Source organism: Peromyscus californicus, unplaced genomic scaffold (genome assembly GCF_007827085.1).
Source record: "Peromyscus californicus insignis strain IS unplaced genomic scaffold, ASM782708v3 Scaffold_8__1_contigs__length_139910024, whole genome shotgun sequence".
Taxonomy (NCBI): Eukaryota; Metazoa; Chordata; class Mammalia; order Rodentia; family Cricetidae; genus Peromyscus; species Peromyscus californicus.
In genome coordinates, this window is record NW_026294606.1 from 26,159,823 (window position 1) to 26,181,858 (window position 22,036).

Genomic DNA, 22,036 nt, shown 5'->3' on the forward strand with positions numbered 1-22,036 from the left:
GGCTGCTTAGCATGGCCCCTGGGGTGGTGATGCCGAGTCCGTCGGCCTTCTCATTGCGCGTTGTGTGGGTTTTCTCGGCCTGCCGTGTTTCCAGTGCCCTGTTGTATGCTGTGATTACTTCAGTCATGGAGCGTTGTGGGGAAATGCACATCACCTTGCATTCTGTCTTGCCCCAACTTCTGTGTCCTTACTCAGATTATTTTTGTGGGGTTTTATGGGAAGTGATTTATCCAGGCTCTAAGCAGAAGCAGGCATGAGCAGCAGCAGCAGCTGTGAGAGGCCTTCATTGCTGGGCACTTGGGCTGCTTAGACAGGACCCTGGAGAGTGCTTGTGCCCCTCGCAGACATAGCCTAAAGCTTCCTGGACTTCATTTTAACACTCTAATGGCTCTCACTGCAGTCTTACAGCTTAATGCAGTTTAAATCCTTTATTGACATACTAAAAACCAGCTTAGCTCTGCTTGGCTAATTTTCATGCTGGTAAAATTTTTAAAAATAATGCTTGTAAAAATATCAGGCAAGCAGAATCTTGATTTACATGAAGTAATCTGAGCGAGGCCTGATGTTACAGGTCTCTTAACTCCAGCTATTCTGGAGTCTGAGGCAGGAGGGTCACAAATTCAAGGCCAGCTCTGGCAATTTATTGAGGCTCTATCTCAAAATAAACATGTTTTAACAAGGGAGGGGATGTGGCTCAGCAGTAGAGTGCTTACCCCATATGCACAGGGCCCTGGGTTCAGTTCCCACCCAAACAAACAGCTACTGTAATTGTCACTTGGGCAAGTTATAGTGCCACACTTCCCAAATGTTCTTATTAAACATGACCTACTTGCTCCCACTTGTGCTGTGGGATGCCTTTCTGTACACTGTGAATGTGTGTTGCTCTGACTGGTTGATAGATAAAGCTGTCTGGCCAATGGTGAGGCAGAATAAGGTTAGGCGGGACATTGGAGCTGGAGAGAGGGCAGCAGAATGGAGAGTGGGGCAAATACTGCGAGCAGCCACCAGGAGAAGCAAGATGCGAAAGCATGGGGAAGCCACGAAGTCACGTGGCAAGACATAGGTTAATGGAAATGGGTTAAGTTATAAAAGCTAGCTAGCAAGAAGCTTGAGCCACAGGCCATACAGTTTGTAATTAATATAAGCCTCTGAGTGATTATAAGCGGCTGTGGGACCGTGGGTGGGAGGGATTCGTCCGGATCATGGGGCTGGGTGGGACACAGAGAAACTTCTGTCTACACACTTGGGGGGGTATATGCACAGGAATCAAACGGCAGGGACCCACGCATGTCACTGAACTGTGTCCCCTGCCTTGATCTGAAACTGTAGAACTGACTGACAGTAGGTTTCCGTGTCACTGGGAACTGCCCGGGTGAGTGTGTTCCCATCGCAGCCTGGCTCACACCCCTTCCCCAGGTGTCAGCCTTCCTAAGTCTGCCATTTTCAATTGAATTCAAATGAATCCTGGATCTTAACTCTTGTCACTGTGTGCCATTAGCGTGGGTGGCTTCTAGGCAAAGTCTCTCTAAAACTTGCAGAGTGCTGCCACAGAGGCTGTGGAATCTGGAGTAAAACTGGTTTGTTTGTTTGTTTTTTGTTTTTTCCTAAGTATAAATTGTCTGATAATGCTTTTTACAAGGCTGTGAGGAAACTTACTGGGTGCTTGATTGTACTTGGTTCACAGGTTGACTGCACACAGCACTATGGACTCTGCTCAGAAAACCAGGTTCGAGGCTATCCGACTCTGCTCTGGTTTCGAGATGGCAAGAAGGTATGTCTTCAGCTCCTGTGTGCTGTGTGGGGATAATCCTTCCACTAGCCATCGTGGCTGAGTTGCCGGGAGTTCACAGCATGGGAAATGGCTGCTGTCCACTGTTGGAGGACTGTGTACGTGGAACGCAGTATGTGTGTTTCCCTAACTAGATAAGACGTAGTAGATAGGGAAACGGACATTTGTCAAACTCTTCGGAGGCATTTTTGGTAGCTTGGGTTTTCATTGGAATTAGACACCTACCTGTGCTCTGGTATGAACACAGACCTGCTGGGCCTGGGAACAGTAGTAATGCTTGCTCTCAGAGGGGGTCTGTCCCTGCCCCTCTTCCATGCCTTGCCCATGGTCAGCATCTCAGAATTCTCAAGGAAGTAGGGCAGATGGATGGCTAGCCCTTACTTGAGACTCTAATGATGTATAGCTTGTGGGCAGGGGTAGGAGGTGGGTGTTGTGGAATCTAATTTCCCATCGAAGTGGGAGCAGGCAGATATCACAGGAGACACAAAGCTGGAGCTGAGACCCCCTCATGGGGGGAGGCGTGTGACTGAGAACGCTGACAGCGTCACCGTGGCCTGTGTCTTGGACAGGTGGATCAGTACAAGGGAAAGAGGGACTTGGAGTCACTGAGAGACTATGTGGAGTCGCAACTGCGGGATCCAGAGGAGGCCCCCGAGACTGTCGAGCCCTCCGAGGCCCCCGTGCTGGCTGCTGAGCCCACGGGTGACAAGGTGGGTGTCTGTCAGATGGAGGGAGATGGTCCTGCCTCCCTACAGAGTCTTCTCACTGCAAAAGGATTTCTCATCTACATTACATTCTTTGCATGGTCAAAGTCAGCAGAGGTTTCCCTCAGAGAAACCTGAGGTAGATGTGAGACAATCCAGAGAGAAGAAGGTACTTGGTGTGAAAGTCCTCCAGAGTTGGTCCTTTTGCCCTGGTTCCTTGGGGACAGTGTATGTGAGGGTTCGCTGCAAAGCCTTTCCTGCTGTCCTGGCCCCATTCCGTTGACCCCAGAACTGGCTGCTGTCATTTTACTATGATCCTGTAGCAAAGGCTCCTGGGAGATCTGCAGCAGGATGGGCTGTACAGGGGATTGGGTAGGTAGATCACAGAATATTTCACTTGTTTCTGCTGCCTCTGCCCTTATTCATTCCAGATCTTGGGTTTTAAGATTTATTCTTTTAGAATTCAGTGTATAGGTGGATGTGTGTATGTGCAGGAGCGTGCAGAGGCCAGAGGCATCTGATCCCCTAGACCTGGAATCCCAGGCGTTTCTGAGCTGCTCAGTGGGGGTGCCAATAACCAAACTCGGGTTCTCTGCAAGAGCAGTGTGCACTCTTAACCACTGAGCCATGTCTCCAGCCCCAAGGGATCTTGGGTTTTCAACTTTTAGTATTTTTAGTTCTGCATTTATCAAGCTTCAGGCACATTCTAGGTACTATCATAGGCTGCCAGGAAAACAAACAAAAACCCTTATAACTGTTTTCCAGCCTGTGAAGGGTGCAGGGTCTCTGGAGGAAACAATGAGCAGGAGTCACGAGGCTGTGACAAGCGTGTGTGCAGGGTAGCCAGCCTAGAGGGAAGAGAAATGAGCAAGTGTTTGCAGAGCTGACTGCTCTAAAGTTGCCAGAGGGGGGCGCTGGTGAGCCAGATACAGTTGGGAGAATGAGCCGTTGTGTTCAGAGCAGAGCCCCAGCCAGGCAGGAAGGCACTGAGAGGAACCAGTTCCAGTGGTGCAGTGGGGTGCCCAAGAGGGGCAGGGATAGGAGCTGGAGGGTGGAGCCATAGCAGGTTTGAGCAGGTCATCTTCAGGAAGACACCCTGCAACTGCTGGGGTGAGGAGAACTCACCTGTTGCTCTGGGCCCTGAAACATGAGGCGACCCCAAAGTAGGGGTGAGATAGTGGGGGGAGGAGGAGGGAGCCTAAGGATCCCACTCCAGTGAGGAATAGTTCCTGGGCAGCAGGAAGCAAGGGAAGGAGGGGTCTGAGGTGACTCAGATTTCTGGAGTTTCTGGTAGTGGTAGCAGATACTCAACACAGGTAAGAAGGGGGGTGTGAGAGGTAGCAAGTTTGGTTGCCTGGGTCTGGTTTTCAGGTTGTGTGTGTGTGAGGGTAGAGACAAAACCATGGACAGTCAGTACAGGACTCAGGACCAGAGCAGGAGGTCCACACTGAGTGACACGTACCAGCTAAAGTGCATGGGAGGATGTGTGTATATTCTCTGTAAATTATCCAGTCATTTCATGTGAGCAAACCCTGAACTCTGGCATAGGGACCAATGGAGAACTGCATGGACCTTTTTGCTTAGCTTCCACCACTGAGCTCTTTCCTTGACAGTGAGACCCTGGGGGCCATGGGCAGGGCTGGTGAGCATGCTTTGTCCCCTGGGATGAGGGTAGTGACCCACTGAACACCCACTGTGTGTAGAGAGGATGAGACTCACTGGGCCCAACACTCAAGACCCAGTACATTGAAATTGGAAAAAGTCCGTGGTGTCAGTTGCTCCTGCCCCTTAGTGGGCCAGCAAGAGCCTCCCTCAAGCACAGGGACCCGTTCCTTAGCTGTGCTCTTATTGGTTGCAGACAGCCTGAAGTTTTTGGTTTAAGAAGTGTGACCACATACAGATGTTAGAGGAACATGTGTGTCATGATGGCCATCCCTAACAGGGTAATTACATGCCTCGAGTGCCTTCTTTACACACCATGGCTATTTTTAACAAAGCTTTCCATCACTAATCCGGCCTCTCAGAGAGCACGGCTGCTTACTGTGGACATAAGGATGGTAGTGTTTGCAGCGGCCCACTCAGTCTGGGAGTCTCCAACAGCACACTGAGCTGTGCCATCAGTGCCCCACAGCGGCACCCTCACTGGACTACTGAACTTTAGAGAAATACCGATGAGACCCCATGAAGAACTGTCGAGATAGAATTGCTTTAAAATGCCTGTGTGAAATTCTCCAGCCTGCATTGGATGCCGTACTCACACTTATTTTACACACCAGAATAATCAGCCCATTGGTATGGCTGTGATTAAAACCACCAGTCACATCCGTGCTGCTAGGTTCCTGTTGGCTAGAAGAGATAAATGCTTGAAGATAAGCAGGACAGAGAAAAACGGCATGTGAGCTCATGCAGATCCACAGGCATCTTGGGCTGCAGGCTTGGGAGCTAGAGGCTTACGCCTAGAATGGACTGGTCCACGCTGCAGAGCCCTGGAGGATAGGGCCTGTATCTGAAGCCCCTGGGCTGGTTATGGGCAGAACAGAGGCCTGGGAGGTCTGTCTCGGCCTACTGCCTCCAGCCCCAGCAGCTCTGTGATATGATAGTGTGTCTGCCCAGTAAGAGCTCTGGATGCCCTGCATATAACTTGTAGATGGCTCTGGCTAGAGTCCATCTTTCTGTCCTGTTCTCTTTTAATCGGTGTCTTTAAATTGACCTTCCTTCCCTGAAGGGCACTGTGCTGGCACTCACTGAAAAGAACTTTGAGGACACCATTGCACAAGGAATAACCTTCATCAAGTTCTATGCTCCGTGGTAAGTGGCTGTCTTCGACATTGCGCCAGCACCCTGTCACACAGCATGTTCTCCAGCTGATGGCTGGAGTCACAGTTACACAGGCTGTCTTGCAGGGAAGAATGCCACTGTACCCTGTCAAGCAAAAGTTATTTTATAAAAAAAAAAAAAAAAAGGCATGTTAATTTGCTTTAAGGCTCAATCTCCTTAGGCACAGATGTGAAAGTGAATTGGGATGGGCGTATAAAAAGTTCAGGAGAGCTCAGCTTTCTCTTAGAGCCATTCAGTGCGTGACCCAGTTACCTGAATCTTCCTGCCATGTGGTCTTCAGGGACCAGAATAAGAGTGGATGGAGAGCAAACTGAGCCCGAGATAGCCCAGCACCGGAGGATGATAGATAGGTTCCATGAATGGCCGGAACGCTGCATGTCCTTTTGATACCCCTGAACCTCTTTTCCTTAGCTGTAAAATTGCAACGACAATTTGTCTTCATAAGTACAACAGTCACTTGAACAAGCAGAGTCTGTGGGAGAGTGTCAGATGGCTGACCCAAATACGCAGAGGTCACTCTGAGCAGCTCTTCACTCTGTGGACTCAGGAGCAGGAGGTTAATGACACGACGCATGGTTTGGGCAGCTTTTGCGCTTGACTAGAAAGGCAGCTTGGTATGGTGATCCATGCCTGAAATCCTAGCACCAGGGAGGCTCAGGCAGGAGAACCGTGAGATGGTGGCCAACTTGGATTACAAAGAAAAGAAACGTTACCACATAATGCCATTAGAATTATTTTTTATTTAGAAAACTGCTAAGTCTGTACAGACAGTGCAAAGAAGACCCTCCTGTTGTGAGGAAGGACAGAAACAGTGACTGTCAGCACAAAAGGCAAGACTTGGGCCTAACTTCATTGTGGCCTCTTGGAAGTGGCTGAAATGTCGAGGAATCTGCACCCAGGCAGCCCAGTCCACACTGTCTGTCCCGTTCACCCCTGTTCCTCCCATCACCATAGTGTGGAAGTGGGCACAGAATCCACCTTTCCTTCTAAACCTGTCAGGTTACCAAATGTGGCATGACTCTGAATTCCTTTTCAGGAAGGGAAGGGCCCACATATACCCTGTGGGAGAATTTGATGGTGTGGATTCCGAGGATATTGTGACTGTCACGTAGGAATGATCTCAACCCAGATCTCAGCACAGCTGCCCCTGTTCTCTTCTAGGTGTGGCCACTGTAAAAACCTGGCTCCTACCTGGGAGGAGCTCTCTAGAAAAGAATTCCCTGGCTTAGCAGAGGTCACCATCGCAGAAGTAGACTGCACTGCTGAGCGGAATGTCTGCAGCAAGTACTCGGTGGGTACCTCTCCCGGGGAGGCGAACTGAAGATTTGGATCAGCACCCCAGGGGACGGTCACTTGGCAGCATGGAATGAGTTCACTCTGTCCAGACCTCTCTAGAGAGTGGCTTGTATCTTGAGTTGTGCCATTTGAGAAATAAAGGACTCTCTGAAAGGCCAGCCTTCTCCTCTGCTGCAGAGAAGGTTCTGAGGCCTTGCTGGGTCTAGCTGTACAGTACTGAGGTGCCAGGTGTTGAGAGGTGTGCTGCTGCCATCATGGCCCTGCCTGCCCGGGAGCTGCCTGGTGCCCTAACCTAACCACCAGAGGGCTCAGCATTCAGTTATAAACAAGCATCCTGAAGGATGGGGCTAAAAGAAATCTATACATCTAAACCACCCTAGGAAAAGGCCATGGCTAGAGAGTCAGTCTAACTGATGTGTTTGTTCTGAGCTCATCATATGATGGACGTTATGGGCTATTATATTGGTTCTTGTGTGGTGATGATGGGCATGGAACCAGGGCCTCATACATACCCCAATCAAACTGTACTACTGATATTAGCCACAGAATTCCCCCAGCCTTCCCTCTGTGCTCATAGATGTGTGAACTCCCAAAAGGTGATGTCAGATGTCTGTCTTAGTCACTGTCTACCTTATCTTCCACTGAGCCTCGAACTGATTGGCTGGGCTGGCCAATCTCAACCCCTGGACTCCATCCCAACACTGGCACTACAGATGGGCACCCCAGGGTCTGGTTTCTATAGGGTGCTGGAGCTCCAAATTCAAGTCCTCACACTTACTTGTGTGGCACTTTACCGACTGAACCACCTGCCCTGCCACTTCATTTTCCAGGAACAATTTAGGTGTGCTTTTAAAGTACTCTCTTCTTCTCTCTGTCTTTCAAAGGTCCGAGGCTATCCCACGTTGCTGCTTTTCCGCGGAGGTGAAAAAGTGGGTGAGCACAATGGAGGTAGAGACCTTGACTCTTTACACAGCTTCGTCCTGCGCCAGGCAAAGGATGAACTCTAGAAGCCCCCATTGACGTCATGACCCTGGCTTCATGCACCCAGTGCATAGGAGTGGCATCCGATGGGGAGCCGCCTGTCCACTGTACTGAGTCATGTAGTGTCTCCACGTGTGCCTCTTCAGCCCCCGCACACTATGGATTGTGATCGCCTCTCTCTGATCATAGCCCATGGTCCCTGGGCAAATATTCTCAGTGGCGATTCATCCTGTAACCTTCTCTTGACAAAATTAAATTGGCTTCCCTTGCTACTAAAATACTGTGAAGGAAAACCAAATTGCTGGACTCTGTTGGCTCCTGAGGGATGTGGGGAAATGCCTCATCCCAAAGCAGGTTTTTTTGAACTGTCTGAATTCTGGAAAGGTGGCCTGTGGCATGATGGTGTCCCTCTGATCTGAATTGACTTCATAATGTGGTGGTCCATAGTTTGGAGATGTTAGAACAGAACAAGAATCCACAGAGTTTTGAAGATACCTTGGTAGCCACTGTTGGGTTCCTGGTTCTGTTAGTGCTTCTCTAGTTGAGAGAGGTGAGCCATAATGAATGGTACTTCTGATGGATGTTCAAAGGATCCTCTTGTCTGCTTTGCATAAAGTGGGAGGTGTAGATGTCTTCTGCGGAAAGTGAGGATGCGGGAAGGCCACACAGTGGGTCCTCACCTTTCTATTTGCCTCCTGGGGCAAAAGCGCCTGATGGGCTTGCCCAGGCAGGCCCAGGGAGACTCTGCAGCCCCACTCGGGCTTCCTAGCAACAGCTCTGATTCACTGCCTGAGTCCTTTCAGCAGTTTGTTCTATGATGTCCACCTTCAAGGAGGCTGACCTTCTAATGTGTGAGCAGTGGGGTTCATTTGACCTCAAGACCAAAGACCGCAGTTGGCAGGGCTGCCCAAGGTTGGATGTTGCACTAGCTCCTTCTAATTCTCGCCGTCCTGGATATTAGACATTGCTGCTCTCGCCCTTGCAAAGATGCAGCAAAGCTCGCGCCATGCCTCTGTCTGTCTTCGCCATTGTGTGCTTGTCCTCAGAAGCACTTTGTGCCCAGCCTTTCACTCACCTTCCATGAGCAGGTGAACTCAACACCTGGCACAGAACATATGGTAAGGAGACTAGAAACAAGACATCTACTCCTGAGCATCAAAGGCACCCCGCCAGCCCATTCTGACATTTATTATTAATCATGTGTGGGTCACAGCTGTCCTGGAAAACCAGCTCTTGAGGCCCAGCTCACAGTGGCTTCAGCTTTGCATCGTGAGTCTTGTATTAAAAGAAAACTCAAGTGGTACAATTGGTTTATACTTTCTAAATAAATTTTTTTTAAAGAAAAAAGTCTGGTCTTTGCTTAAATGTTACAGCAAAATGGATATAAAATAGACAATAAATTATAGTTTCTATTTACAAAAAAAGCTATAAGTACAGTTACAGATTGTAAATGTATTATTTAATCAGTTTAGTATGAAATTGGCTTTCCCAGTACATGATTGTGAAAAAGACATCTAAAAAATATTCTAAGATTTAATCTGAGTCTTACTTTCTACAAGAGGAAATTGTGGTTTTGGTTCACAAATGGCATGCTCATCTCATCAAACCCATTCTTAGAGGCAGGGGCCCTTCCTCTGTGGGTTTCTGCTGTAGACTAGCCCTGAGCCATGGAATGCTACTGTAGGGAAAAGGCAAAGAACAGAGTTAGGGGAGAGCTGGTGTGTTGGAGCCAGTGTTCCTGATGTTAATGTGCTTGTCAAGCCAGTCTGCCTAAGAGGTGCAGAATCACTTTCTGCTGTTACATGGTTTAGATGGAGGCTACTGCGGATGCTCATGGCCCTACCCAAAGTATGGTCTGTCTACTTTGGGTTCTAGTAAAGAATTTAGAAACTGAGGGAGGAGGGAGGTGTAGAAATGCTACAGTTTGTTTTGAGCAAAATTAGTACATTTCACACCACCAAGAGTCAACAAAAGACATGTAACTGCATCAGCAGACAAAAGGCACCTCCACAAAGCATGTTGATGGCCAGGATGCAGGTCTTGGGTGAGCTGGCCTTGCTGGGAAGGGAATGATAGAGCTCTCTCTTCACCTCCAGCCTGTTATCTGCACAATCTCCCACTGATGAGTGCTACTGAACCAGCTGGTCTTCCAGCCAGGGGATATTTAATATTCCTTCGAGGTTATTCTCTACTTACACCACAAACAGCTAGGTCTAAACGCTAAAATTAGTCTGGGTGGGACTGGAGGAAGTGAGCTCAGGCATGTTTCTGCAGTTCCCAGGCCTATACTGAAAGCATTACAACTTCCGACAGACAAGCAACTGCTCGGTTATGAACTGGGGAAGTCATCAGCAGGGTCTTCATAAAATCCCCCTTGGGCTAAGGCACCAGCAGGAGATGCTTGCAGAGAATCATCATCCCACTTCACTGTGCTGCTGCATGTGTTTTAAGGCAGATTTAGTTAGGAATCCAAGGCAGAGTCACCCCTGCAGCCAGCTTTGACTTAATGGCATCCACAAGCTCTCACAACCATATTCCTGTATTTTTTCAAGATGACATTGGAGTTATCGTCAAAGTAAAGAACCGAGATGGCGTTCAGTTTAGTTGGTGCACAGCATGGTTTGGGGACGTACTCAGGATTCATAAGGTGAACCTGTCCCAAAATAGAAACGGGAGAGGGCACTGTTAGAAAGTGATGCCTGGTCTGGGTTTGATCCCACTTACAGCCAAGTCAGGGCACTCACCAAGGTCTGTACAATGGCGTGGTTGGTGGCATTCATGTGCGCATTGAGTGGGAAGGAACACTCTCCATCACAGTAGTTGGCAGCATAGCCTTTGGGTGCAATGATCCAGTCCTTGAGATAAAGCAAAAGGAAGCCGTGAAAGATCACCAGGCACCCCTACATCATCTGCACTCTCAGTGGCCCCCAGAGAAGGCATTGATCATGGTGCACAGTGGGGACATGCGGGAGGTTTGGGAATTGCCCAAGTTCACATTCAAGTGAAGCTAAGGGATGAACCTGGTTGGTCTGACCCTGGTTGGTCTGACCCTGGAGCCCTCAGTCTTTCCAAGCTGCTGTGAACCTGCTAGGTCTGGAATTGAGCTTGTGGCTGGCTTGATGGACAAATGCTTCTTGGCTTAGGATGGGGTTACATCCCAAAAAAGTACCAGTTGAAAATGCCCATGATACACCTAAAAAACTGAGCACCATATCTTAGCACAGTGCACCTTGGGGCTGACTGAGCGCTGCAGCTTGCTGCTGCCACACATCATGTCCAGCGATGAGGAGACTCTAGCCCAGAAAGACTCAACTTCAAAACTCAGAGCACTGTATCTGGTGAACACATACTGCTCCTGCATCATCATACCACTGGAAAATGGTCAGTTAAAACATTGTAAGTCATCAGGATCTATCATGTCTACTTAGACCCAAAGGGTCCTCTGCAGGATCCCATTATGTCCCTGTCTAAGTAATGCCACGTACATACAGAGCAACTATTTTCTCCCATTTCTCATCATATTCAGCTGGACTTGGGGTGAGCCAAACATGTTTGTCCATTGGATAAGCCAATGTAAAGCTACTGAAGAAATTAATCATCAGCTTTTTTTGTAATCCTGTTTCAAAGTAAGAGTTGCTTAAATGTCCAAATAAATACATATGTCTGGCATTTTGAAAGAATGAGGAAAGAGGGAAGCCCATAAAGGGGGCAGGCCGCTTAGTACACCAGCCTGCCAGGTTTTCCTGCCTTACTCCAGCAGCCTGAGCAGTTGAGAGCTTGGATTCCAGAATCAACTCATGCCGGAAGCTGATGGTGGCAGCCTTTGATGTGGTGGTATTGTGTTCCCCAAAATATTGTGCACCCTAATAAACTTATCTGGAGTCAGAGACAGAACAGCCACTAGATACAAAGGCTATAAAATGGTGGCACTCGCACCTTTAATCCTAGCATTCCAGAGGTAGAAATCCCTCTGGATCTCTGTGAGTTCAAGGCCACATTGGAAACGGCCAGGCATGGTGACACACGCCTTTAATCCCAGAAAGCTAATCCCAGAAAGCGAGCCTTTAATCCCAGGGAGTGGTGGTAGAAAGCAGAAAGGTATATAAGGCGTGAAGACCAGAAACTAGAAGCATTTGGCTGGTTAAGCATTTGGCCTGGTTAAGCTTTCAGGCTTTCTAGCAGCAGTTCAGCTGAGACCCATTCTGGATGAGGACTCAGAGGTCTCCAGTCTGAGGAAACAAGACCATTTGAGGATCCGGTGAGGTAGCTGTGGCTTGTTCTGGTTCTCTGATCTTCCAGTTCACCCCAATACCTGGCTCAGGTTTGATTTTATTAATAAGAACTTTTAAGATTCATGCTACACTTTGATGAGTTATGAACAAGGTACTGCTCATCAAGGCCTGTCCCTCTTCTGAGGACTCACCTGCCATCCCAGGTCCTGGAAGCTTACATACAGCTCATGCTTTTTGCACGCTGTTTTTAATTCACTGCTGTTGTAGTCTGTTGGAGGAGAAAGAAGGATGTATTCATTAACTCACTTTTCCTTCACTTAAAAACTTACACGAGAACTTTCCTCTCATACATGCCAGGCATGGTGTGATGCTCAGGACAGCTGTGAACCAGGCCCCTATTGGCATACAGCGTCCCCCAACAGTTTAGTTGAGTTCCCAGTTGTTTGCCTAAATTTAGAGCCACTGGAGAAATTAATCATTCGATTTTTTTCTAATCTCTTTTCAAAATAAAAGTGGGTTGAATGTTTAAATAACACACTCCCCTTGGGCTGTGAAAGAACGCGATAAGAGTTCGAGAAAGCTGGCACCGAGGTAGAAGAGCCTCAGAACACACTGCACTTTGCCCATCCTGGGGTCTGCTTTGGGCGCCCTGTTGATTTCATGGACACCATTAAAGAGCAGATGTGCATCATGTAATCTGCTCTCTGCAGGGTCTACAGATGGATGTGCAGAGCTCTCCACTGGATTTGAGAGATGAGAGTCACTAACAGGTAACTGTGTCAGGCAGAGTCACTGTATTTCAAATGTGGACTATGCAGACATGGCATGGGGCTTGGGTGATAGCTTCTGGCCCCCAAATGGGGGCAAGGATGACACTGGGCAGCCACGCTCTTCTGTTCATGGGCTCCAGCCTCACTGCTGTTGTTGTACCCTTTATATGTGCCCTAAAACAATCATTCCAAAACCAGCAGTTCCCTGAAACAATCTGCTGAACCCGCCTGACCTGTGCAATTCAGAGCTACTGGCCTGGCTTAGCAACCCTCATCAGGAGGCCTAGGAACACCTTGATTCATTTCAGCCCATCAGAGCAGCTTTTCTGTGTCATGCATGTCTTCTGCCTGGTGCCAGGGAAGTAGGGAGATGGATCATGTATAGCTTTTGTCCCCCAAGTACTTGGAGACTCAAAGGGGCTGTGTGAGAAATGTACTCAAGTAGCTCAAATACAACTCAGTGTACAAATGGCATGGTCAAGGGTCATGAGTTAATACTACTGAGGCTAATAGAAGGGACAATGAGGGGTTGGGAAGGGAGAGAGCAGTTCTGTTGACTGCATTGGAGTTGGGAGATAAAGCTGGAGAAATGAATGACTCCGAATGCCAACAATGAAGTGGACTTTTTAGTGGAGATAGGAAGTGAGTCCTGGAAGGTTTTTGAATCAGGGAGTTCAGAGCTCTGGTTTAAAAAAAAAAAAAAAAAGTGTGTTTGTTAGGTATGAGGGGTCAGAGAAGGGAAAGGAGGAAAAGAAGTTTTGGAGGAAGATTCTTCCTCTAACATGATCAAGAAGAGAGTCTAGATCACGCAATACTACTCCTGCCCTTGTCGATCGACTATGCAAACCAATGAGTTATCTAAGAAGAGACAGAGTCTAGATCACATACATACTACCCCTGCCCTTGTCAATCAACTATGCAAAACAATGAGTTACCTAACAGGTGTCTTTGGACTGGAATTCCACACTTTACCTCTGGGAATTCCCAACCCTAAATCAGAAGTGTGCAGAATTCATAATTTTATAAAGAAACAGTATCAGCTGAAGGTAGTGATCTGGGAAGAGAGATGTGGGTCAAGTATTTACTAATGCTAAACTTACTCATTTCCACCCTCACCCCCTGCCTACCTGACCTTGCAGAAGAACCCCTCCCCAACCTGTAGTTTTAAGTCCACATGAGAAGGAAATTCAGAGCCACCAAAGGGGCAAGTTTCTTTATTCAGGGCATGGAGGATTCTCATTATGACCTACCACTGCACAGACCAGCCTTTCCTGCTGAAAATAACCCATCAATGAAAAAGGGAACAGGGATTGCAAGTCAGAGGAATCTCTAGATAAGGCTACAAAGGAAGCATAAATAATAGAAAGGTAGGACATACTAAAGCAAGAACATTATGGCAAAAGAACAGGGCAGATATGAAAAGATAGGTGGATGCAAAACAAAAAGGAACAAGTGGAGCTCTATAAAAACAATAAGCATTGGAAATAGAATGGAAGACTTCAGTTAAGATAGAAGAATCAGACCATTCATTTAAAGAAACTTCTTCAAATATAACATAAAAGTAAATGGTAGGAAAATATGACTATCTATAAAGAGACTTGAAAGACAGAATAAAAAAACTGACATTCTTCTATCTGGAACTCCTGAAAACAGTGATAGGGGCAAGCCTTTGGAGACCTAAAGGCTCTGAGAAGTTCCTAGAACTGAAAAAGATAAACACCTTCAAATAAAAGGCATGAGGAGTCCTAAGCAGAATAAATAAATTCCTATGATGTCAAAATCTGGTGAAATGAGAATATATTAAACAGAAAAATTCTCAAAAGTTACTCAGACTAAAGAAAGATTACTAAGTAGATTGATGGTAAAATTAACAAAAATGTGCATTCAAATATTAAATATCATTAAGAAAAATCCCACTAATCTAAAATTTTTTACCCAGCTATAGGACTTCCTCACTTTTTAGGGTCCTTGGATCTCTCTCTTTCCTGCTAGCTGGGTACATGGGCTCAGTCTCCTGGAGATTCTATGGCCCTAGGTCCTCGAAACTGTCCTGGTCAACTATATGATCCCCGACTTGGGTACTCATCTGGAATGTCCCTGATCAACCTAATTCTGGTTTGTCCTTCCTCCAAACTTCCTCAAAATATTTTGGATCAATCTTAGAATCACTGGCCACATAAAAAGTAGAGATTTCCTTCAGAGGTCAGGCAGATAAAAGCAGTGTGGAATAATAAAAAAAATGTACATGGTCAGGCATGGCAGTGCACACCTGTAATCCCAGCATTTAGGAACCTGGGAAATTTGAGGCGGGAGCACTCACCATGAGTTCACAGCCAGCCTGGGCTTCATCATGGGTCAGCCAGGGCTATAAGGTAATACCCTGTCTCAAAAAATGTTTATTTGTCTGTATTTCCTAGCTGAGAGATAGAAAGCCCTTGGGATTTGCTGATAGGAGTGTTAACAAGACCCCACCACACACCCACACCTATATCCTTCATTGTAGGCCCCTAAAAAGCATCAAGAGGGGTGCTGGTCATCAGAAAGGCCTAGCACATGAGAAGAAGGTTGGAGCTCTGGGCCTGCCTCAACTTTGGAGATTGAGTATAATCATGTGACCAATTATTTGATTGTGCACAGCAACAAAATCCCACATTCAATGGTTCATACATGGTATGTTGCTCCAAGGTTTGCATGCTGGAAACTTGGTCCTCAGAGTAAGTTATGAGGGAGAAGTAAAGTGGGCCTCATAGGAGGTAATGATGTTATGGGACACCACCTCACAAGGTGCTGCATGCCCTTCTGGTGACTACAGCAGTTACCTTGACACTAGATTCCTATGACGCAAGACCATCCCATGTTTGCTGTCTTCACTGTGTACCATTTTCTGTCCTTGGAAATGTCCAATGGAAAACTCATCTTCTGCACTCTGACACACCGTGAGATCTTAATCACATGTAGCTGCTCAAACTTTTCAGCTTCCAAACCATGAGCTGAAATAAGCTTTTTTCTCATAAAGTACTCTGTCTAAAACAGTTAGTTATAGCAATACAAACCGGACTGAGCCACACAGCTGGACCATGAGGCTCAGCGAGATTTCCAGATGAGTGTACATTCTGATGCTGTAAGAGAACTGTGCACTTGGAGAAGGTACAGAAACTCCAAGACCCCAACTGCTACTCCACCTTGTTCTAGATCTCTGATTTGGCTATTCCTGTGTTTATAACAAAATGGTAACCATAAATACATAACCTCCTGGAAAAAATTAGTAAATATGAAGAAGCAGGCATAGAAACTCCTCAATGTGTAGGAAAACGTGTAGAAACAAACCTGGGTGGCTTGGAGACCTCAGCTCAGGATAGTGTCTGATAGGGCATGGCATTCCTACTGGGGACCTTGCTCTAATGAGTTAGCTCATGTCAGAGCAGACCTAAAGGTCCCCTGGGTGGTCAGTATTCAAAAACTGTTGTCAGAACACAGAAAGGAACAACTTCTTCACCCCTGGACTTCTAGCTTCTGCTCTGCAGCAGACCTGAGATCACATGATCCAAGAACTTTGTCCATCCCAGCTGTCTGTGAACATGCCTGGACTGACCCCCTTGGTGCTCAACACAGAGAGCTTTCTGGAAAGAGAAGCTATTTCTTTCAGAGCCAGACATTGACGTTTTTGTTATTAAGGACTGGGGCCAGAGAGAGGAAAAGCAGGAATTCAATCCTCCTGTTTCCTTTCCTACAGATATTCTCAGGCCAAGCTTGTGTTTCCTTATAGTTCCATGGTGAGGGCTGGCAAAGAGCGTATAAATATTTGTGAAGGTCACTGACCTTTGGAATACTTGTTTCTGTAGCTCAGGGGTGGGTGCCCTGCGTTCCACGTGGAATGATGCTGACCCAATTTTTTGTGTGTGTTTTGTTTTTACAGGTTGACAGGCGGCTGAAAAAAAATCCTCTTACCCACACCACCATTGATATCTGTTTACAAGAGGGGTCTGAGGAAGGCCAGGTTTTTTTTTTTTTAAAGAGTATGTAGCTAAAATTTAATAAGAGCATATCCACTTAAATAGGAGAAAAGAAAAGGTCACAGCTTTGTCCAAGTGGGGGCAGAGAAAGAAAAGTGTAGGTACAGAGAGGCAAAAACAAAAGCGTGAAAACACAGAGCCACCATGGCCCCAATGCCAGTGAGAGGGCCCCGGACACACTGTCTGGCTCATGGACGTCACCAGCAGTGCCACTGGAAGGACACTAGAGCTCCTTCCAGACCCCAGGTCAGAACCACCGGGAACAAGTGCCTTGCGGTCCAGGTGGGTCTGAGCACACAAGAGCCACAGGCGCCACCTTGGAGGATCAGAGGCAGGGACACTGTTGCTCCAAACAGAGCCAAAGTCTGTCTTTGGCCCCCAGGATGCCACGCAGCCCAGGGACACACTGACATGAACACTGGGTACCAGCCTCGAGACACATCTTCAAGGAGCTCTGGCTGCTATAAGCTTAAGACAGCAAGCAAAGCCTGGCCTCAGCCACCCCGCAGAGGTTTGCTCCAGAGAGGCGGGCAGGGCCAGTGGGACGGCTCAGCAGGTAAAGGCACTTGCTGCCAAGCCTGATGGCCTGACTTCCCAGTTTTCTTCCTTCCTTCCTTCCTTCCTTCCTTCCTTCCTTCCTTCCTTCCTTCCTTCCTTCCTTTCTTTCTTTTCTTTCTTTCTTTTTCTTCCTTTCTTCCTTCCTTTCCTTTTCTTTCTCTCTTTTTTCTTTCTTCCTTCCTCTCTCTTCCTCTCTCTCTCCTCCCTCCCACTCTCCCTCCTTCCTTCCTTCGTCTTTCTCCTCCTTTTAAGGGGGCATACCTACTCTTATCCCCTCTTTCTCTTTGAATGACAAGGGCAAGAACCAAACAGTAGCTGTTCAAACGACACCTCTGTTTGCAGGGGCTTAGCTGTCCTTGCCTTATCTCTGGGCTCCTAGGCCCCGGCTTATCAAAAGAACAGTCTCTCTCTCCCACTCGCTCCACCTGTGGAACAACATGCCATTGAGGGGGATGCAGGAGGTGCCAGCTCTTTGTGTTGCCACAGCAGGCAAGTGCAGGGGACCCAGTGGCGTTCAGAGTTCTGGTTTCAGGAGCCTCATAACAGACTGCAGAGTGGCTTGGCTTTCTGTCTAGATTTTGTTTATACCGGTCCAATCAGTACTAGAGGCCATGGGAAGGCCCCATCCGGTGCAATTCTAGGATTTCAAGGTTACATTTACATACATGCCACTTAATCAATATGGAACACTGATCTCCTCCCAACTACATACATGCCTTAAAACAGAAGATTGCCCTTAAACACTGAGACTTCATGAGCTGCACGTGACTTCCTTTCACTGTGTCACTTCCTAGACTGAGGTGTCTCCTGACTCCCTGGACCTTCTCATGGCTGGTAATCACTGTAACTTCCTGGGCATCTTACATTTGCTTATTCTGCTTTCTTAAGGTTGAGAATCAAAATGCCTGGGACCAGAGCAGAAGGGTTTCAGATTTTGAGGTTTTTCTGATTTTGGAATACTTGCATCCCCTTCCCTAAGTCGACCTTCTTTGACACAAACCCACCCCCTAAACGTGAAACTTTGATTGTTGATAGGATGCTCAAATGGTTTTAGATGAAGTGTTTCCATTTGGGAAATTTCAGATTGGGGATGCTTGGTCTGGACTGACTTTTCCGATTGCTGACCATCACAGGGGGAGACCTAGGGAGGAGGCAGAAGGGGACTTCCTGTCTGTTGCTCCCCAATAACTATTATCCTAAAGCAATCTAATAGCAAAAGCCAAACATGATAAAGGAGGGTTTCGAAATGATTCCAACTTTTGAGTCACTAGCCCACACTTAGTCCTGCACATCTATTCAGGATTAAGATTTGATTTCATTTAGCACACTCCAAACAAGCACTTCTTAGCTGAGGCATCTAGAAGCCAAGGTCAGGCTTTAAAGCTTTAACTTAAGCTCAAGATGACAGAGTAAAATCCCCACTTCCTTTGGAAAATCAAAAAGTTAGCACTTTCAGACACAGGTCCTGGCTTCTTCTGAACCATGATGCTCATGGTAGGTTGACTCCCTCAGCTTCAGCATCCTCAGCCCATGGGAGCCAGAGATGAAGTACCAGGAACACTGTAAGATGTGACCCCCAATCTGTGACTCAAGGGGCCCCTGAACTCTACAGCGAAGATCACACGTCGTAATAAAGTAATTGAAGACATGTTTTCTAAGACATTCATTTTGGTTACTTCTCTTGTGCTGGAAGCATACAGAATGGACCCCAGTGGGAAATGTAAGGGACTGGGGATGTGAACCATCAATAAGAAGACCAACAGCACATGGAACTGTTGGAAACTCACACTTTCCTGAGAGGTCTTAGAGATGTATGTTCAGGTGGGTGGGAAAGAGAAGGAAGAAGGATTTATTCCCAGTAGCAATAGAATAGTGACAGAACCATGCCCAAGGGTGCTCGGTCCTGAGGGCTTGCTATTTCATGGGCAGAAAGAGCAGGAACAAAGTTTCACATCATCTGGTGACAGTGATAGTCAAGACTGGGCTATAGCTCAGTGGTAAAGCAGTTGCCTAACACACACAAAGTCCTGGTTTCAAAGCCCAGGGCCACCAAGAGAAAACCGCCCTCCCTTGCAAAGCAGGAAAAAAAGTGACAGCAGCAATTCCAATGATCATCTGATAAAACAAAGACCAGTTCAAAGTCACAGCATCGGACTCATTAGATAACTTGAAATGACATAAATGTGTCATGGAGAGTCCCAAAAACGTAGCTGCAGCAGAACCTAGAACTGCCAAAGGAAATCATCCTTCAAGGCCATCCATTCATTGACCTCACAGTGGATTGGCCAAGTGGTATTGCAGTCCCCAACAAGACGAAACAGCAGAGGCCAAGAGAAATATTACAGAAGAGGGGAGAATGGCAGCCAGCAGAGACTTCAGGCTGTATTTGAAGGACCTAGGGAAGGGTCTCAGAGCACACTAGACCGGCAAGAACCGGGGCTGAAAAACAATTGCCAGATTCATAAGAATCCCTCCTGGGCTCCATAGAGCAGCTTGGCCCAGCACTGTCAAACAGGTGTAAAAACAATAAAGACACATCCTGAGGCTGTCCAAGCCCACGAGAAAAGTGCAACTCAGCCAACGTCCACCATTCCTGTGGAGAGGACAGCTGTAGAGAAGCATGGGCACAGGGACACCATGTAGGGAGACTTCCCTCCAAACCCACTGTCCGGTGCACGTGTCTGCCGAGGCCAGCTTGAAGTCAAGTACCAATGGTAGAGCAGGTTGGGGTGGGCTCCAGGGACCGGGAGACCACGGGTGGGCTCTTGGCCACTTCCTTGTGGTAGGCAGGCCTGGCTGTCTCAGAAATCCACAGCTTGGTTCCTAAAATAGTTGCTTTTCATGTTTCACTCTGCTGACAGGTGATTTGATGGATGACGCTGACATCTTTACTCAGGTGCAGGATGTCCCTGGTGGGCTTCTTCTAGACAGGGCCTCTTTGGGAAGCAGTGTCAATGCCCTGGGAGTGTACTCTAGAAGAAGTGGGTAACCAAAGAATAGAAAACTCTCTCTCCAATCTCCTGAAAGGCTTACAGGGGGCAAGTGGGTGGAGTCACACTGCAGATGGCGTCTTTTCTGAAGATGAACGAGTTCCCAAAGGCCCAGCAACCTCTGGCCCTGCGACAGCCTGGAAGGGGAGCCTAGAAAGACATATGTCCATTCTCCAAGCACAGGCCATATTTCTGAAAAATCTTCCTTCTTTTCTTTCTTAGTTTTCCTGTGGTTTGTTGCTGTTGAGTTGGTTAGTTAGTTGGTTTTAGGGTTTTTATGTATTTACTTTGAGACAGTTTTAGACTCTACACAAGAGTTTTGGCCTCCAGCTCTCTATGTAGGCAAGGCTGACTTTGAACTGCCAATCCTCCTGCCTCAACTTCCCAAGTGCTAGGATTATGGGTATGCACGACCATACCCAGTTTATACAGTACTAGAGATCAAACCCAGGGCTTTGTGCATGCTAGGCGGGTACTCTATCAAGTGAGCTGCATCTCCAGCCCTAGAAATCCTTTCTTAGGTCGAAACTGGGCCCTTTGCATGTCCATTTCCATTAATTGAAGAAAGAGCCAAGTGCATAAACAAAGTTTGAGGGGCTGAATTGAGGGGCTCATCTCACTGGAGGCTCTGAGATGATAGGCCCCTTCAGCTCAGTGCTTTCTTGGCGGTTTTAAATATGTGAGATCACAGGGATTTGGCATGGATTCCTTTGCCCCAGACTACTGAAGGAACAAAGCCAACCAAAAGGGCTGGGTTGGGAAGTGGAGCGGGGAGACCGAGGGACAGCAGGGACCCTGGACCTTATTACAAATTAGGCCACTTTAATATCCATAATTAATTTTAACTCATCAGATTGAAAGAAAAAGTTGAAAGGGACTTGGACAAAAGTAATTGGATGGCTTTGCTAAAGCCCAATCAGAGACATGTTTTCTTAATTAAAAAGAACTGGTCTATGTATTAGGCGGGCAGGGTGAGTGTTGAGTCAATCATGTGAAATTATAATTTAAAAAAGCAATCAACACTGTTGGGATGCCTCCACAGTCTGAGGTCCTGGTAACCAAACTGGCCGCAGTTCCCAAATGAAGTCTACCACTGGCTGACTTTATCATCAGGCCCCAGAGGAAAATGCGGGACTATTAATTCAATTCAGCAGACTGCCTCCCAGGGGAATAAAGCAAAGCAGGCATTCCTTTTTCTTTTTTATTTTTTTAAGGCCTCAATACTGACTGTTTCTAGTGGTAAATACAGGAACACCCATGCTGTGCGGTGCTTCCAAGAAACACCATGACAAGGAGAAACAAAATGTCATATCACACCAGGTGGTGGCTACTCAAGGGTCACATCCAAATTACCAGCATAAGAGAAACCTTAGTAAGTCACAGCCTAAAATCTAGGAGACATTTCCTCCCAGAGAAAAGTGGGGTGCTTTGAGAAGCTGCATTCATTCTCCCTGGGAACCAAAAATGACAGTTGTTGTGAGCTGCCTGGGAAATGAACACACATCCTTGGGATCCCAGCACATACTCTAAGCACCTACTTCCTACAAGGGGGTGTAAGTAATCTTTGAAGGTGATTATGTGCCCTGTGACTGCATCTTACCAAGCCCTAACACTCTGTGAGGTATCCTGCACCCTCACTGACAGAGCGGTGAACTGAAGCTCAGGTCCATTGGGCAGGTTTCTCCAAAGTCACAAGGTTGCAAGAAAGAGAAAATTCTGTCAGAAAAATCTCACTGCAGATGCTCAATGTCACACTTGTTTTCTGGGCTGTTGAATAACCCAAGGAATCCAGGACCCAGGAGCACTTGTACTATCGTGAGCAATGGTGGGGTTTGAATTCAGTACCACTTAACAGCTATGCACTT

At 47.2% G+C, this 22,036-nt stretch overlaps 2 protein-coding genes across 2 annotated transcripts in view; one reads left to right on the forward strand and one right to left on the reverse strand.

Annotated features, from left to right (window-relative positions):
- Txndc5 (thioredoxin domain containing 5) overlaps positions 1–8,822 on the forward strand; it is a 29,736-nt gene extending 20,914 nt beyond the window's left edge. Inside the window, exons 6-10 of the mRNA XM_052727654.1 lie at positions 1,685–1,771; positions 2,359–2,499; positions 5,219–5,301; positions 6,493–6,622; positions 7,512–8,822. Coding sequence (XP_052583614.1) covers positions 1,685–1,771; positions 2,359–2,499; positions 5,219–5,301; positions 6,493–6,622; positions 7,512–7,634 — 564 coding nt within the window. The 3' untranslated portion in view covers positions 7,635–8,822. The remainder of the gene's footprint in view (positions 1–1,684; positions 1,772–2,358; positions 2,500–5,218; positions 5,302–6,492; positions 6,623–7,511) is intronic.
- Positions 8,823–9,045: 223 nt separating this feature from the next.
- The window catches only part of Bmp6 (bone morphogenetic protein 6), a 157,394-nt gene continuing 144,403 nt past the window's right edge, over positions 9,046–22,036 (reverse strand). The window contains exons 5-7 of the mRNA XM_052727653.1: positions 12,032–12,108; positions 10,353–10,463; positions 9,046–10,261 (exon numbers count right to left, since the gene is read on the reverse strand). Coding sequence (XP_052583613.1) covers positions 10,112–10,261; positions 10,353–10,463; positions 12,032–12,108 — 338 coding nt within the window. The 3' untranslated portion in view covers positions 9,046–10,111. The remainder of the gene's footprint in view (positions 10,262–10,352; positions 10,464–12,031; positions 12,109–22,036) is intronic.